This window comes from Rattus norvegicus, chromosome 3 (assembly GCF_036323735.1).
Source record: "Rattus norvegicus strain BN/NHsdMcwi chromosome 3, GRCr8, whole genome shotgun sequence".
Taxonomy (NCBI): Eukaryota; Metazoa; Chordata; class Mammalia; order Rodentia; family Muridae; genus Rattus; species Rattus norvegicus.
In genome coordinates this window covers 143659083-143677232 of record NC_086021.1, presented here as the reverse complement: position 1 = coordinate 143677232, position 18150 = coordinate 143659083, and the positions used below count along the sequence as shown (strand labels likewise).

Below are 18150 nucleotides of genomic sequence, written 5' to 3'. Positions count from 1 at the left end.
AACTACCTTATGAAAGACTTTTAACATGGGGTGCTGCGAAAGCAAGTGAGAGCTCTCTAGAGTCACAGATGCCAATTTACCCCCAGATGCCTTTTCTTGTTCTGCCTTGGTGAATTCATGTGCAAGCTGATAGAGAAGGGAGTTCCATTTGTCTACTTGTATGCTGTAGACTGCTTTTCACTGTGAGAGCTTGAAAATTGGTGACTTGGGGTTTAAATCTACTTGCATAGTATTCCAATTCGTTTCAAACTCCAACTGCCAGAATGCCGGGAAGTCTGTTAAGACTTTCCTAGACTCAATAAAGTTTCTCATTATTAGGCAAGGAGGGCGTCTGAGAATCAGCATTTTTCGAAGACCCTGGCTAAAGCTGAGTCTGACTCCTTCAAGCTCCTCAGTGCTTGAACATTCACACAGGAACTACACTGAGGTCTTTGAGGTTATGGAGGATGTTAGCAGAGCCAACAGAAGGAAGTGAGAGCCTGCTTTTGTTTTCCCAGTAAAACAAAAAGTAAATCCCTTCCTTCTCCAGCAACCTCTGTAGTTAGTCAACATAATCCAAGGGCAAGCCAAATACCTCTAACAGTCAACTCGGTTTCTTAAAACGGTATTTTATTGCCTGCAATAAATCACACACCCTACTATCATTTTTCTACCCCCAAAAAGAACACCGCTTACTGCTTTTCATAATGTGATTTGGGCAATATTTAGCCAAGTGCTTGTTTGGTAGCTTAGTCACAAAGTATAATTTACAAACCTCGCCAAGTATTTACAACCTGAAGAAAGTATAATGAGTGGGATGGAAATTGCCCGAACTCAGCTCCAATCTCTGCATTTCGAACCTCACAATAAGAGCTTATTTCTGTAATCAAAGGAAAATTCGAGTTGCTATAAAATGGCAGATTTATTTGTAGAAACACTGAATGAGGACTGAGCTTGAGCCTGGCGCACGGCGCACTGACTGGGGCTTCGGGCGGCTGTGCAGTGCCAGCTGTAACTTAATGAAAGACATCGGAACTCCTGTTTGCTGGAGACTGAAACCCTTCTGAGCTAGCTACCTTCTGAGAGACAGGCAGACAGACAGACAGACAGACAGACAAACAAACAAACAAACCAGAGTTGGTTTTCTAACTAAATAAGTTGCTGTAAGCTTGCTAATGAGTGGTTTGCATATCCTATGATAAAATGATAAGCAAAGGGATGGAGATGGTTCAGGGAGGGGGAACAAAAAGCTTTATTACAGTTTATTGGAAAATGGGCCGAAGCTTTCAGTATGAGGTTGCTTCTTCTTGAGTGGGTCTAGCTACCTGTTGGAGAAGACACACCTTTTACCCAACAGCACACTGGGGCTGGGGGGTAAAGACAGTAGTAATTGGTTAGCAATTCTTTTTTAACAGAGGGCTTTTCAGGAGAGGAAAGGAAAGCAACATTTTCTAACTGGAAGAACAGGAAGTATTTGGATAAGCAGGATATAATGATCCAGATTGGGAGGAGGCCAAGAGAACAGCGTCGAAACTTCCAGTCCTGTCATGGACTCTTAGTGGCAGCAATCTCATTACATCCTGAAAAATGACTCTAAAAATAACACCCCAGGATTAGAGATCACTCCGTTCCCCTTGGACCACCATCAAATCACATTTTCTCAACCTGCCTGTCAAGTACCATTTTCCTAGCTCCTCCTCAGCTAATGTGTATAAAATCAAAGTGTAAAACACCGAGGTGATGTAGTGCCCCCCTTACCCCTTATTTCACTTCCAATGGTGTTAGTGGCTCATGTCTGAAAATATTAAATGAAAATGGATGAAGCAAGCTATGCATAAGTGATACCTTGCACACCCTCTGGTAAGCAGAATCAAAGCCCATATTGTCCGTTCTATGCAGCTGGGATCTGAATCACCCCCTTTAACAGTGGGTCCACAGTAAACGTAACTCCCTCTTGTTAGTCACTCAGAGCGTCCTCATTATCAGATGGGCTGTGCTCAGGTCGTCCCTATTGTACTCAATAATGTCTTCACCCTTAATTGTACCGAAGTTGGCAATTCTATCATAATCTATTGTCCATAATTCATTATGCATTGTGACCTCCTTTAACATAAATTAAACTTTATCAGTTGTCTTTACAGGAAGAAGAAAAATGGAGAAGTGCACATAGAGCTTGGTACTGTTTGTGGTTTCAGGCATTCGCTGTGGGACATTGGAACCCATTGCCCCATAATTAGGGCAAGACTGCTGTACACCTTAACACCTTATAGTTATAGTGATACCTTGCACACCCTCTGGTAAGCAGAATCAAAGCCCATATTGTCCGTTCTATGCAGCTGGGATCTGAATCACCCCCTTTAACAGTGGGTCCACAGTAAACGTAACTCCCTCTTGTTAGTCACTCAGAGCTATTCTGAGAACGGACTGTAAGAGGCAAGGTTGGATGAAGACACACACACACACACACACACACACACACACACACACACACACGAGAGAGAGAGAGAGAGAGAGAGAGAGAGAGAGAGAGAGAGAGAGAGAGAGAGGAGAAGAGAAGAGGACGCTCTGAGTGACTAACAAGAGGGAGTTACGTTTACTGTGGACCCACTGTTAAAGGGGGTGATTCAGATCCCAGCTGCATAGAACGGACAATATGGGCTTTGATTCTGCTTACCAGAGGGTGTGCAAGGTATCACTATATATTAACCACCTTATATTATATCTAGAGAAGAAGAGATGTAAACAGCTTTGGCCAGGGCCACAGCACAGAAGAGTGGCAGTAAGCAGCAACTGTGCTCGGAATATACTGAGGGGATGGAACTAGTATGATATAATGGGTTAGGATATGTTGGCACGGTCAGCATAGCTGTCTTCAGTAAACATGCATTTATTAAGCACTTTCAGAAGGCTGGAAACTGTTCTGGAAAGCAGGATGATTGGGGGAAGGCTGACGTGTGGAGAGAGTACAGGTAGTAAATAGTCTAGCAGGCACGGGAAGAGAACTAGGAAAACCAACAGGGAAACAAAACAAAACAAACAAACATACATGAAACCTCCCTTTACAATAGGGGAAAGAGCAAACCGCCAGCATATCCTCAGAGATCTGACAGAAACACGGCTGAGGGAAATGGAGGTGAAGGCAGGCAGGGAAGAAGATGAGGCTGGATTTCACAGAGACTTGGAAGCCTTAGAGGATCCCAGGTGATGAAAGCCCCCGATCTGAAGGGGCTTATCTTCAGCTGCTATTCTGAGAACGGACTGTAAGAGGCAAGGTTGGATGAAGACACACACACACACACACACACACGAGAGAGAGAGAGAGAGAGAGAGAGAGAGAGAGAGAGAGAGAGAGAGAGGAGAAGAGAAGAGGAAATAGAAACAGCTTCAGCCAGGATCACAGCACAGAAGAGTGGCAGTGAGAAGCAACTGTGCTCTGAATATATTGAGGAGATGGAACTTGAATAATATGAGGGATGGTTTGGGGATGTGAGAGGGAGGTGCGGGTGGTCTTGACAGAGCAGCTGAGAGGAGGACTGCAGGTGAGAAGCGTGGCTACCAACCTGTATAGGATACCATATTAGGGAGAAGTGGAGTCAAGAGCAAACCTAAGTAAGTGGCGAGAGGCAAGGCTAGTTTGTTTGCACAGCACTGAGAGCATCTGGAGACAGCACACACTGAGCTTCCAGGATGGCTTATATAAGACTTTCGTCTCTGGAAAAAACACAATCACATTCTCACAGGCAAAGGACTAGAAAATACTTTATAAGGATTTGCAACCTGAACTTGGAGAAATTCGAATCATCTGGATTTTACTGACTCACCAAACAGCCACGTAGACGAGGCACACGCACGTACACGTGCATACACACTCACTCTCATACACACACACACACACACACTCTCTCTCTCTCTCTCACACACACACACACACACACACACACGCACACACACACACACACACACACACACACACACAATTGGAGACTCTCCTTGAAAACAATATGCAAGACTTGCTCAGAGCCAGATAATTTCTCTTGAGTTAAATTTGGCCCTTCTGGAGTCTGGGTTAAGATAAAGTTGGTTTCGGCTAAACGTTTGGAGAACTGAATTCTTCAGGGCAGTCGGACTGCTCTGTGGCATAATAGACCAGGACTTATGAGAAGACTCAAGCATTTCAATAATCAAATGCAACACTAGAAACCCTCTTCCTGTCTCCCTCCTTGGTTAGAGAAAGCAATGCCGAATGCTCCTAAGACGATCAAAGCCCATGGATACCCAAACACTGAACTCAATTTCGAGGCCGCACACTGATGTAGGTAGTAAATTCTTCTGTCCCAAACTTGAAGGCTTACAAATGAAACACTTATATTAATTCCCAAGCCTGTTTATGCCCATTATAATAAAACATTACATAAACAAATGAAACATTCTAGTGAAAGGAAAAAGACCTGTTGCTATTAGAGTGGAATATTCTAGAGCTTTCTTTTTAAGGGTGGGTTGCTATTTGTTTCTTCCAAATGCTCTCTGTGCGCTAGTTCACATAGGACTAGACAAGCAGTAGATTAGGGGAAGTCACAGAGCTATGAAATGTGGGCTTACTTGCAGCCTGTTGCACACATGTCCTCAATGTCCGGGGTATATATTAAAAGCTTCATGATATCCCATCAACAGACCACACGGAAAGTCTGCAGCTCGGCCATTGAAAGAATGGCCAGCAAGTGTGTACTTGCTTACGGCCAAAGCACTCAAGATCTCCACATAGTAATTTAAAAACCATTTCTGTGTCGTTACTGGCTTTTGTAATGAACTCCCCAGGAATACCTTCCATATAGGCTAACTGGGCCATTAGCACAGCTTGTGATCCCATAATTTGAGGGACCTCAGTCCACGTGACTGGTACCACTGGGTCCCATCCACCTCCCCAGGTATTCTACTCTGCTTTTCTCACTGACCTGAGTTGATTGATGAATTCTTCCATCTTTTTGATCTAATCCAATCACACTTACATTTCATGTAAATTCTCTCACTTCCTGGCCTGTATAATCTGTTGGGATCCATCTATCCAGAATTAGGAATAAAATGGTAACATAGAAAGTACTGTCAATACTAAAGGTGGTAAAAGTCCTGATGCTGACTAATACTAGCTTTTAAGCATTGACAACAAGATATCATTACCCATCTACATGCATATTCACTTAAAACATTCAGGGAAAACTATTACTCTTAGTTAGAAAAACAGGGTATTTAATGTTGTCAGCCAGCCCTCATCAGCCAGAAGGACGTGATGTAATAACAGACTCTCCAGTCTGGACAATGAGATTCATTATTTGTACATTATACCATTAGAGAAATATTAAAAAAATAAAGACCTTTTTTCTTCTAAGTAACGGTTCCGAGAAGCTAAAATATTTTCCCTCGAAAATAGTAGGGTTAAATATCTGTGAGTTTGAACTGAAAATCAGGACAGAATTATTGATAGTCGTTATTTTCTAGGAAATAAAGCTTTTCTTAATGTAACTGCTACTAAGAGAAAAAAGACAGTTGAAGTTTGTCTTTGAGGGCGTACTGCCCACCTTATTAACTTAGTCATGTGTGCGTATTCCAGAAGGAGATTCTTGAACACAATAGACCAAGATTGGCAGCAATCAAATTAAAGGAAACGAATCACTGAGATTTGTTGATTTGAGCCATCTTCCCAGGACCTTACTTGCTCACTCGGGACATAAGGTAATGTAGCCAGTACCGAGGAGGGAAGGCAGACAGCCTGAGTTTAAGGCTGGGCTTCGGCCTAACTTGCTGTGTGGTCTTTTGAGTTTACCATCATGTCTGAGAGATAAGACAGTAGGAGGCTCCTCCTGAGTTCCTCCTCCCCTCCTAGCTCACACTCTGACTTTGGGATCATCACAGCTGACAGGAGGATGGGATGAGCAGCTTGTTTTCAAAGCAGCAACTCCTGCAACCCTCATAGTCCTATGGCGAGTGTTTTTATGCAAGTCTCAATTTACAGAAGGAAAAAAGAGGTGAGACACAGAAGAGTAAATACGGTGCCTATGTTCCCAGGCTGAGAAGGAAAGGCTCAGCTAATCAGAGTCCTAGAGCAGAGTCTTGAGTTTAGAAGGAATCATGGTGCTTTTTCCAACAGGAGTTGATGTTAGACAGGACAACAAAGTTTACCTTATTTTTGCAAAATTTCAAGTATCCAAACATCTGTATCTGAATAGCAAGTCATTCTCTTCAGTTAGCCAGAATGGATACCCCAGATTCAGTGTTGCTATGGCAAACAGCGATGAGAAAGACCTTTGCGGCAAATATGCAAGCCTGAACTGTGGATGCAGCAACACTATTTGTCTAGATCAAGGTCAATAATCCATTCAAATCAGACTCCCATCTGAGCAGAGAAAACTTCAGAGGCCTGTAAAAGCGGTCCTCCCAAACTGAGATGACATGGAACAATGGCACAAAACCTACAGAGCCACTTCCGCAAGGACAGAGCAAAGGCTGTCCTTGGAGGGCCCATGCCTGGCTCTAAAGACGAAAAGCAACAGCTTCTGAAATTTCAGTGCACACGTGTGTGTGTGTGTGTGTGTGTGTGTGTGTGTGTGTGTGTTCGTTCCTGTGTGCTCATGTGCACACACATACACACACACGAGTCACCTGGAAGTTATTGTTACAAATGCAGGTTCTGCATCAGTGCATCTGGTGGTCTGGGACTAGTGTGTAAGGATATCTCGGGTAAGGCCAGTACTTCGAGAATGAGGGCCATGCCATGCAGGTGATGTTGAGTGAGCCCTGTGGTCCCAGAGTGAGCAAAACTCAATTCTGCCTCCTGTTAGACCCAGAGCTCATGCTTGTGCTGGTCCTGTTTGCCCTCCTGATCTTAGCTGGTGAGTATCCTTCTTCCTACATGACCCAGCACCTCTGCTGACATCTTTCTTACTAAACCTATGCTGTGCTTCTAATTATGAAACTAATGGAAACTGAAAGACCTCTCCTTTCCCAAACCCAGGTCTCTATAATAGAAGAGAAAAGGCTTGGTCTCCTTCCTATAGATTATGTATGTTTGGAAGTCAAGTTGGGAAGATTAAAGTCTGAAGCTTTTTTTCACCAAAATCTCTTAGAGACTAGCTTGCTAGGGCAATAGTTTAATAATCCATAATGGGCATCTGAATAAAAGATGGGTCTTAACTCAATACTTCAAACAGTTTACTGAGGAAAAGAGTCTGTGATTTGTGAAGCAACTGGGTTTACACTGTTCAATATGGTAGCCATTGGGTATCATAGCTACTTTGTACTTTTAATTTGCAGGTCTAATTTGAAAACATACACTACAGGTCAAACATCATGAACAGGTGAATGTAAACTATACTACTAGGAAATTTTATGCTTATAGCATACTAAAACAACAATGTTCAGGATATGTTGGGTTAAATACCATATTTTATACCCATGTTGGTCTCTGGCACTGAGGGTAAAACCCAGAATATTGTACATGCTTGGTATAGTCTCCACTACTGAGCCACTCACTACCTTTTTATATTTTTATACCATTTTTTTTGATACTAGAACCTTACCCATGCCATGCTTGCTCTTTCCCACCCAGCTATTCCTAAATCATATACATGGTTAACATTCTGTTTCTTGTGGGCAGAACTGACCAAGATATTTGATACTCAAACTGTGGTTCTTGGAGTTTAACAGAAAAGGAATCTCTTGTCTTCTAACTCTGACCTATTGATCTCAGGGATACCTAGGCACACTCAAGTTATAGAAGGCCTGAGCTAGCTTTCTAATGACATACCATGCCAGGTATTCAGGGGTTGACCTCTAAGAGCGATAAGGGATGCAGGCATTCTGGTTGCTGAATTTTCTATACAAATATGCCAGCAGAGCAGTGGACTTTTAAAAGATTAAAATGATCATACAATTCTCAATTTCACATTTAAAGTTATAGTGAACGTTAAAAAGCTGTGCATGCGCACACACAACATGTACTTATTGGGGAGGGAGGCCGTTGGGATGTTACCTTAGTTATTTCTGGGTTTTCAGCCACCATGTAAGTGAAGCCAATATTCACCAGATCCGTGCCGCTGCAGACACACAATATCCGCCCTTCCAGATCATTTTCAGATTTTCCAACAGACTCGAGAGCAGCCAGGATTTTGGGATCCTTGTCGGTGTATAAAAATAGGAAAAAAAATATGTTAGGTCGCAGAGTGAGTGTAGAGAAAAATGCGGTGGAAAGAAAGCACACTTTGTGTAAAAATATACCTAAAGGGAAATGGTCCGTGCTGCATTTCAAACCCCAGGGAAGTAGCATTAGTCTAACATGATAAAACCAGCATTACAGTGCACAATAAACAGCTTCAGAACAGCATTATACTAAAAAAAAACACCTTGGCTCAATAGTCTTTTGTGTAGATCTTCTTAAAATAAATCTCAATTATTTGTTTTGATGTCATGTATGTCTATGATTGTGTGTGCCTGGTGCTCAGAAAGTTGAAAGCTATCATGTGTGTTCTGGGAATAGAATGGGGTCCACTAGAAGAGTGGCCAATGCTCTTAACAGCTCAACCACAGCTCCAGCCTCCTTGTCTGAATGTTGATTGTCACTCCCTGAGCAGTTCAGCTTTGGTGATGTCCAGGAAAGACTGTGACAGGTGTGTGCTTGTGTCCATGAATATCCAAAGGGGCCTCACTACAGAACATGGGCTTACTTAGCAGGAATGAGAGCAACACCACAGTCACTGCCACAGGCTGTTCTCAGGAAATAATGTTAAGACTCTCAAGTAGCTTGGATACAAGGACCAAGCACTTGCATTTCTACAACCTATGCATCCTCACGTGGAAGGAAAGCTGTGAAAGTTTACCCTAATTCCTAAATAGAATACCACATTTGTTTTCCAGAGGAAATTCCAATAAGTAGTTACATAGAAGCCTTAGTTAACATGAAAGGCCAACTGACAAATAAAAACAAACAATCAGGAATAGAATTTTGTTTTGGAAATCTGAAAACACACAGGGAAGTTACGCTGAGGGAAATAAATAATGTGGTAGAATCATCTATGAAATTCCTCACAGCACTATGCAGACAGCCTCTATTTCAAACACGGCCTCTGAGGATCACCGATTTCTGTGTTCTGGATGCTTTCCCTCTCAGAGGTAATCTAAGCTGTGTGTGTGTGCACCAGTGTCTTGAGTGCACAGATAAAGAAATATGGGGTGCCTCAGCCATGTGAACCCCCACATTCATCAGTCACACATGAGGGGCTGACTCCAGGGAGTGTGGAGAGTTTTTAAAATTAGTTTCTAGATGAAGGGATCTGTCTCTCTGATACTGACACCAGGGCAATGCTGTTAGTCTCAAGGATTAAAACATTTCTAATATAACTGAAATCCAAATAATGTACTCCAAGTCACCTAAGAGTTATAGATGAAAAGTCCACTCTGTGCCCATTCTTAAATCCAAGCTGATCACTTTGGGGCAGTAAGAAATCAACCAGAATTCCAGAGATCATTTTTCAGGTCTTGTAAATCTATGTTTAAAAGTACAGCAGGGCCAGCAAGATGGCTCGGAGGGTAAAAATGTTTGCTGTCCAAGCTTGAGGACTTGAGTGTTATTCCCAGAATGCATGTGAAGTTGGACAGACAGAACCAATTGCACAGGAACATATAATACATGCACACTAACTTCATCCTAACACACACACACATCCTGTACACACTCATGTACACACGCACTTACACACTATAAATAAAATAAAATTGAAGGATAACGCCAATTGCATTTACCTTTGGTATGGCTGCCAGCCGAATGCTGTTGATGAGGGAACATTCTAGCACTTGTCCTTCCTGAAGAGAGAGCATATACCCCAGCGATGAACGTAAACTCTGCCAGCCTCATGGCACAGAGTATTAACAAACATTTCTAAATACAAAATCAACGCTGTTCATACAAATGCAAACCAAATAACAGCAATGATGTGTAATGATCAGAAAGAAAAGACTCGAGCTTCTTATTTCATGTATGTGTGTGTGTTTATGCACATAAATATGGTTACATACATATGAATGTAATTCTGAATGATTAGTAAGATGTTTTCAAAATATTACTGCATTTATATACATACTGCCTCTGTATCGTTGAATATCTGTACACACACACACACACACACACACACACACACACATATATAAAACATTAAGTAGGAATAATGCTAATTTTTATACACTGCCAACTCCACCTATCTTGGTTCAACTCCAGTGTTCACTAAATGTGGGTGCCATGATGCAATCCAATCCTTCCCCAGGCTCTAAGGAACCTCATGCAAAGCACTTGTTGGTTTCAGCTTGAAAATTATTTTCTAGAAAATATTGCTAGCTCTCAAGATTAAACCAACTTTTACAACAATGTATTCGTTTTCACAATGACTTGTAGCTCTTTTTAAAATACCAGCTTTGTTCTTCCAGTTGAATCTCTGAGAGTTAAACTGCATGTCTTTAATTCCCAGATGTCCTCCTCGCTGTGGGACAGGAAGTACATAGGGAAGACTCTCAAGGGAATGCTGAAGTGTAGTCTCCACGCCCTCAAGAGGTGCTTGGTCTACCTGTTGGGATGTGAAATGGCTTAACCTGGACAGCAGGCAGGACAAGCCCCTGTTCTTATGCCATACCTTGCCTTCACTCTTCCAGGTCAGGAAGAAGCCGAATTCATCCACTTTGAAGAGGCAGTTGGGCTCAAACACGAAAGATTCCTGTTAAAAAGAAGTGGAAGCTCTTTGTAACTGACAGCATTGCCTCTAGTCACAGCACCACAGGCAGGCACCCTCTGTATCTGCATCCTAACAACTCCATTTTGATGACATTATTGAACGTTTCTTTTTGGTTTGTTGTTTGGTTTAGTTTCTCTCTCTCTCTCTCTCTCTCTCTCTCTCTCTCTCTCTCTCTCTCTCTCTCTCTCTCTCTCTCTCTCTGACAGGTTTCATTGTGCAGCCCTGGCTATCCTGAAACTCACTCACACTGTAGACCAGGACAACCTCAAACTCAGAGATCCACCCGCCTAGGTCCAAATGCTGGGATTAAAGGACACCAAGGACTGGCCCCTTGAACATTTTTATTTAGAACACTGTGTGTTCTTTCTCTATATTAAAAAGCTGATCTCTTTAACAGAGAATGCTCCTCTGTAACATGTTTGAAATTACTAACATCGATGTTCTTGGTTTATACAGAAAAGAGTTCTGTGAAGGTCTTGGGATAGGAGCTCCTGAAAATAAACTGTAACCTGTTTGCCCTCCATACAGGACCCCCCCAGGGCTTCTGATGGACACCGCATTGTGTCCCACTGCTGTGGACTTCGTCTCCAGAAACTCAATGAAAACCACAGAATCAAAGCTTCCTTTGAGAAGGAGTGTTCTCCAAACTCGCACACTACAGTAGATATACCCTAGGCCTAATAAATGCTCAATTACATCTAGGAGTACCAGGAAAGTTCTGTCAGTGAGAGAAAAAGGATGTTCTGGAAATGAACTCAGATGCTCTGTGCCCTGTGTTTGTGTAATACCGAGACATGGCTCTGTGCTTCAACAAACCTAGGCATCCTTCACATGATCTAAAGATGTCTTCCTAGCTCATTACAATGCAAACAATAGGGAATCTGTCCTTTCCCTCATGGGTAAAGACATCAGTAAATAAATAGCAAAAATACAAGATTAACATTTTAAGAAAGGTATTTCAGATTCTTAGTTTCATCCATCCAAAGTTATCTTTCTAAATTCCAGGAAAACAATAATATTCATCACGGTAAATCCAATGTCAAGAGATGGCTACCATAAGGTGGCAGAATGCAGGGGCCTGGCATCCCTGAATAAAGATGAACTTCAATCTGGGTAGTTTTCTAGCAAAGAATCACGACGTGTATTCAGTGCCATACCAGGTGCTGGGAAGTCCATAACAGTGCTGAGAGCTGGAGACAGATCAGTGAATCTGATAGAGGCAAAGGTGAGGAAAGACTTCTGCCTTCGGGGACAAAACCCAGCTGAACTGTTGTGTATTTACTTCCTCCTAATTTGTCTCAGAACCAAGCCTAATCAAAGTCTGTATGCAAGACACACAGATCAGAGTCACAACTCACTAAGTTACAGCACACAATGTGGTAGCCATGGTAACCAACTATGAACAATTGTTAGGCACTATGTGTGTGATTTGGCCTCTGAGTGGTTGACAGTCTCTTTTTCTTAAAAGACCTTCTCTCTCCACACCCTGACAATGCCCCATTCCTCTGATGCCCTTTCCTGCCTTTTCCTTACACAGTCAAACTCTGTATGTCCTTTATGACGTGGTTCTTGGATGCCTCCCTTCCGTCATGCTCCTAGGTTTCTATAAAACTCCATGGCATTAATACTGACAAACTACCCTTGCCTCTCACATTTAAAACAGCAGCCTAATGGCCTGTGAGATCCATGTCAGACATTTAGCTCCTCAATGGCCATCCGTGGATGTTTCAAAATTGACATGTCCTGATCTGACTTCTTGGTTCCCTCTCTCCTCTCTGAGCTTCTCTACCATCAGGAACTGTCCTTACTTCAAGAAATGTTACAGGTGCCTCTAGCTCTTCACCTCCCAGCTCATTCACTGAGACTGACAGTCATCCTTGCCTTGTTCTTCCTTGTGTTTTCTCCTCATGTTCATTACGTCTACTTTCATAGCACTGAAGTTTTGTGTTCAACTAAGTCCATCTCTACCACGATGACCTTGGTCCAAACATTTGTCACCACTCCTATGGACTGTTTTCACTTCCTCTGTTTACCCCCACAGCAGCCAGTTATATAAATAAACCCTAAGCTAATGAATTCCCATTATACTTAAGGGTAAAATTTCAACTACAGGGTCTAAAGGATCCGGTCCTTCCTATTGACCTTTAGCGGCTTCCTGCTCTTTACTCCTTTTTGCTCATTAGCAATAGAACTGCTTTCCTTAAAGCCTCAAGGCCTCTGAACTTCTAGTTTCATGTTTTCCTAAATGTCTCTCTCCTCCCCGAGTGTCTCTAGCTCATCATTTCCAGTTATCACTCTAATGATCAATCCATCCTCTCTTCAGAGGAGCTCCAAGCTTCATACTATGCTTTTCGCTTCCTGTCACAATATCACGCTTACTTCCTTGCTAGCACCAAACCCAGTCTGCTGTTTTGTCACCCCCCACTGACTGGCTCACACTCTCTAGAGAGTCACGTTCATGAGAGACCTTACAAGGACCTGTGCATCTCTGGCTTTCTTGCACTTGAAGTATTTATTTCAAAATCAATTTAAAACTAATTCATTCATGAAAGGATAAATGGACAAATAATTTTTATCAAATAAAATATTTTTCTGCAGGACAGTATTTTTAAAAAAGACAAAGCAAAAACAAAAAGGAACTTGTTTGTATAGAAGGGATGGCAACAGTTCAGATCCATCAGTTCTTCTGGAACTTCAGGGGAGAGAAGCTGACACACGAGGAAACTAAGGTGGGCTGTGCGGAAGAAGGGACATCTATTCCTAATTCATACATACTCATTTCAAAAGTTGGGGTGGGTCAGAGGGACTGACTAGGAGCCTCCATTGGGCTAAGGACATCATTTGAATGCCCCATGCAAAGAAGTTGCTCTAGCACAGCATGATAGCATACACCTGTAACCTAAGCTACTCAGGGGCTAAGAGGAAAGGATCACAAATTCAATTCCTGCCTGTGCAACTTAGCAAGACAAAACTAAACAAAACAAAAAACCTGCCAATTAAGGATCAGGATCAGTGGAAAAGCATTCAGCTAGCATACTCAGGAGCCTTGGTTCAATTCTGGGGATCTTAAAAGTGAAAAACAAAACCAACAAACAAAAAAAGAAAAAATAGGAAAGCACAAGAAGATGTAGGAGAGGGAGATGGAGAAAAAGGAGGAGGAAGAGGAGGAGGAGGGGAAAGGGGAAGGAAGGGGAAAGAGAAGGGGAAGGAGAAAGAGGAGAAGCAGCAGCAGCAGCTTTCTACCAAAACAAGATAATAAAATTGATCAAGAAGAAGCAATATACAGTAGAATGGTAAAATAGAGTGAAACCCACTTGCAGAAACCCACAGAGATAGACAGGTGCAGGATGATCCCCTACAATTAGACAACAAAACCTGTTTGCCTCTGGGGTCCTTAGCAACCAAAACGAGATAAAGAAATATTTATAAATGGCCCGTCTGGTTCGTGAGATAATTCCCTATTTGTTATTGTGAGACGTAGTGGCCAGGGTAGATATTTTCCAGGGACCTTACAGAGAATCCCTGACTGATGCTTAAAGCATTGAACATAAGAGCCCACAATGAGCTCCTTGACTCAGCGGGGAGGTTACCTGACCAGATCCATGCAATCTACCCAGGACAGCTCAGAACTCAAATCTGGACTAAGTGACAGACAGCTGAAAGGGAGTATTCCTACTTACCAACAAACTAAGCACTGAGCCTCTACTGGAGGTAAATACACACAATCTATTCTTTCTCTCCAACAGCAGTTTTCAATTTCACATGGGCACTTTTAGACTGGAACTCAGGCTGTGGCTCCCTGGCCAGACCAACTTAATGATATCATAGACTCATGGCCAGTTACATTGTCTACCACCCAGGGAACTGTGGAGGAGACTGTAAAAGGAAGCTGGCCTTTGTCTCTTTTGCAAATCTATTTGTTTTCCAGTTAATAGATAGTAATTGAATCTGCTAGTAAGAAAACAAACCTTAACAGAACTTCTTCCTGGGAGCTGTGTTTTCAATTCTCTTGTGAGAACTTACCCCTTGAAGTTCAAGGGCCTGTTGGCTGTCAGGCCCAACTCTTACTTTAGGCTACAGAGAGTGCAGGCTGAAATGGGCCAGGAATTCTTGTGGAAATTCTGAACAAGTGGCAGCCAGAGGCCACTTTTCTTGAGAGAGGCAGAAGCATCACTCTGGCTGGCAGCGCTGCTGGCAGAATCTATTTCTGGCCCTAGGATCCCTGCTCAGAAGGCAGTGTGCCACTCAAGGCTTCTAGAGACACCTACCATCTCTTCAAACATGGAGTGCCTGATTAAGTTATATGCTAGTTTTTAGTGTATGCTATCTTCACAGTATTCAATAGCATAACCTAAAAAAATATTCAAATTGATTTAGCTTAGTAATATTTCTACATTCTATTTCAAAAGGTGTTCTGTCAAATAAAATTTAATATCCTTTCCTCTCGAAAGGAATTGCAGAACACTCAGCCAGCTGAATAAAAAGGAGAGTAGGTGGATGGGTACCTAGATAACAGATGTGGGGTGTGTGTGTGTGTGTGTGTGTGTGTGTGTGTGTCTTTGTGTGTGTGTGTATGTGTGTGTGTACCTCATGTGTACGGTTACAGATATACGTGTGTTTGCATGCATGGGAGATTCAACAGTTGATGCCTGGAGTTTACATTGACTGCTTATATATTGAGGCAGGGTTTCCTGCTGAACCCAGAGTCTGCCAATTTATCTGGTCTAGCTAGTCAGCCTACCTGGGAGATGCCCCATTTCTGCTTTCCAAAAGTGGGTGGTAGAAAAATCAAAACCCTCGGGCAGCAAACCTGTTAACCACAGAGACATCTCCCTAGCCTCATAACTTTGATTTCAAGGTACGTTTATAGTTTGTCTCTCTTTCCTGCCTGTCTTCCCACCATTTACCCTAGCTAACTCTAATGTCCATGTTTACACCATGGACTCTGCAACACAATCTAGGGAAGAGTAAAGCCTTACTGTCAGCGATGGCCAGCTTTTCTGGATTGGCTCATATGTGATTTAATTCCACTTTATTGATACAGGAATGGTGCAGGACTCCTCTTTTCTGTTTGTGTCTGTTTGGAAAGATTCAAATATGGAGGAAAGAATAGGATGGGGGCTTTTGCATTACATCACACTTTTACACTTTTTGAGAACGAGGGCTATGATGATTTGAATGTCCCCCATAGGCTCAGATGTTTGGTCTATTTGGTCTCCAGATAGTAGCAATGTTTGGACAGGTTTAGGAAGTAAACTTGCTGGAGGAAGGATTTTACTGGGGCTGGGCTCTGAGGTTGAGCTCTGAGGTTTCAAAACCATGAACTATTCTTGTCTCTCTCTCTTTCTTGTTTGCAGTTCCAGATGTGAGCTCCCAACCTGCTAATCCAGCCACCATGCCAGCAGCTTCTGTCACGAAAGACTCAAATCCCCTTGGAACCACGGGCCCACATAAACTCTTTAAGTTGTTTTTGTCACGGTGCTTTAGAGAACAACAGAAAAGTAACTGGCACTAAGACATGCAAAGGAGGAGGCCCTTACAGTGGTGTGGACACTCCAAGCTCCTCTCCACAGACACCTGTGGAGGTCTTGGGTGGCCGTATTGATTAACCTTCTCAAACTTAAGTTTTCCTCTCTATCTGAAAGTAAACTGACACTAACCTCAAGGAACAGCCAAAGAACAAAAGAAAGCAACACGCTGGCACACAGTGAACGCTGAATCAATGAACAGCCATGAACAGGAGAGAACAGATGATGTTCTGATTTACTGTTTCGCATCACGCACTTCACACACACTACTACCTCATTTAAAACAAGCAAGAACTCGGCCAGATTTTAGTATTTGCCACAACGTCACAAATGTGTCATATGATCACTGTGAGCCACCAGAACTGTGAAGCTCTTGAACTGTGGTGGGCAGTAGAGGAGCACAATGTTTATTATGATTTTAATAACGAGACCCACATGAGGTTAGTGGCTAGGACCAGAGTCAATAGATTTTTATGGATGGGAGAAAATGTTCACAGTATAGTAATTTCTTCAAAGTCTAAGCCAATGAGTTACAAACCTGAAATTCGAACCAATTTCCCTGATACTAATTCTGTGCTGCTTTTATTCACTCAACCCTGAATAGAAATGCATTGTGTATTACATTTTCTTTATCTGTTCATTGGATGATAGAAATCTAGGGTACTTCACTTTCCTGGATACTATAGTGAACATGGGTATGTAATTATCCCTATAACAGGATATAGATTCTATTGGTTATATGCCTAGGAGTGGCATAGCTAGGTCATACGGGAGTTCTACTTTTTTGACAAACCTTCAGAATGACTTTCTAAAGTGCTTGCTCTAGTTTGTTTTCCCACCAACAGTGTGCCAGGTCTCATTTCCCCACATCTATGTTATTATTTGATTTTGTGATGATGGCTTTTGACTGGGGTGACATAGAATCTTATATATTTGGTTGTGAGCCTAGCCTTTAACGGCTGAGCCATCTCTCCAGCCCATAGAATCTTAATATAATATAATTTGAATCTTCATTTCCCTGATGGCTAAGGCTGCTGGATGTGTTTAAGAGTATTTGCTAACCATATGTATTTATTTGAGAATTTCCTGTTCAGTTTCATAGCCTACTTTTTGTTCGTTTTCTTGATGCTTATGTTTTTATTAGTTCTTTGTATAGTCTAGATGGTAATTGTGGTGGTTTGAATAAAAATGCCCCTCATAGGTCCATAGGTAATGACACTATTAGGAGTTATAGCCTTTTTGGAATAAGTGTGGTCTTATTGGAATAGGTATAGCCTTGTGGGAGAAGTTGTGGCTTTGTCAACAAAAAAAGTATGTTAATGTGTTACTAGGGGCTGGGCTTTTTTCTCCTCGAACCTCAAGCTCAGGTTCAGTGGCTCAGAGTCCCAGGAAGACTTGCTGCCTGTAGATCCAGATCTCAACTCCTTCTCCACCATCATGTCTGAGTCTCACTATGCTTCCCACCACAATGATAAGGGACTAAATCTCTGAACTGTAAGGCAGTCCCAATGAAACGTTTTCCTTTATAAGGGTTTGCTGTGGTCATGGTGTCTCTTCACAGCAATAAAAACCCTAAGACACTAATTCTCTTGACAGATGTATGGAAGGAAAGTTTCCCTTTCTGTGGGTTGCCCACAGCAAGGGTTGTCACTCAAGTGACAGTTCCCTTTTGGGAGAGAGCCTTTTAGATTCACTTTATCTCATTTGTGGACTGATGTGCCACCGGAATGCTATTCAGAAAGTCCTTACATGAGTCTCTCTATAGAAATAGACTGCGTACATTTTCCTTCAGCAGTTTCTAAGTGTGAAGTCTTACCTTAAGGTTCTAGACCCATTTAGTGTTGCATTTTGTGCATGGAGAGAGATAAGAACTT

The 18150-nt window shown here is 42.3% G+C and overlaps 1 protein-coding gene across 21 annotated transcripts in view; it reads right to left on the bottom strand.

Annotated features, from left to right (window-relative positions):
• Nucleotides 1–18150, bottom strand: part of Plcb4 (phospholipase C, beta 4) — a 369409-nt gene that overhangs the window by 97897 nt on the left and 253362 nt on the right. For all 21 annotated transcript variants that reach the window (XM_063283129.1, XM_063283132.1, XM_063283131.1 and 18 more), the window contains 3 exons: nucleotides 10650–10730; nucleotides 9769–9828; nucleotides 8003–8146 (listed from right to left, as the gene is read on the bottom strand). In XM_063283129.1, coding sequence (XP_063139199.1) covers nucleotides 8003–8146; nucleotides 9769–9828; nucleotides 10650–10730 — 285 coding nt within the window. The remainder of the gene's footprint in view (nucleotides 1–8002; nucleotides 8147–9768; nucleotides 9829–10649; nucleotides 10731–18150) is intronic.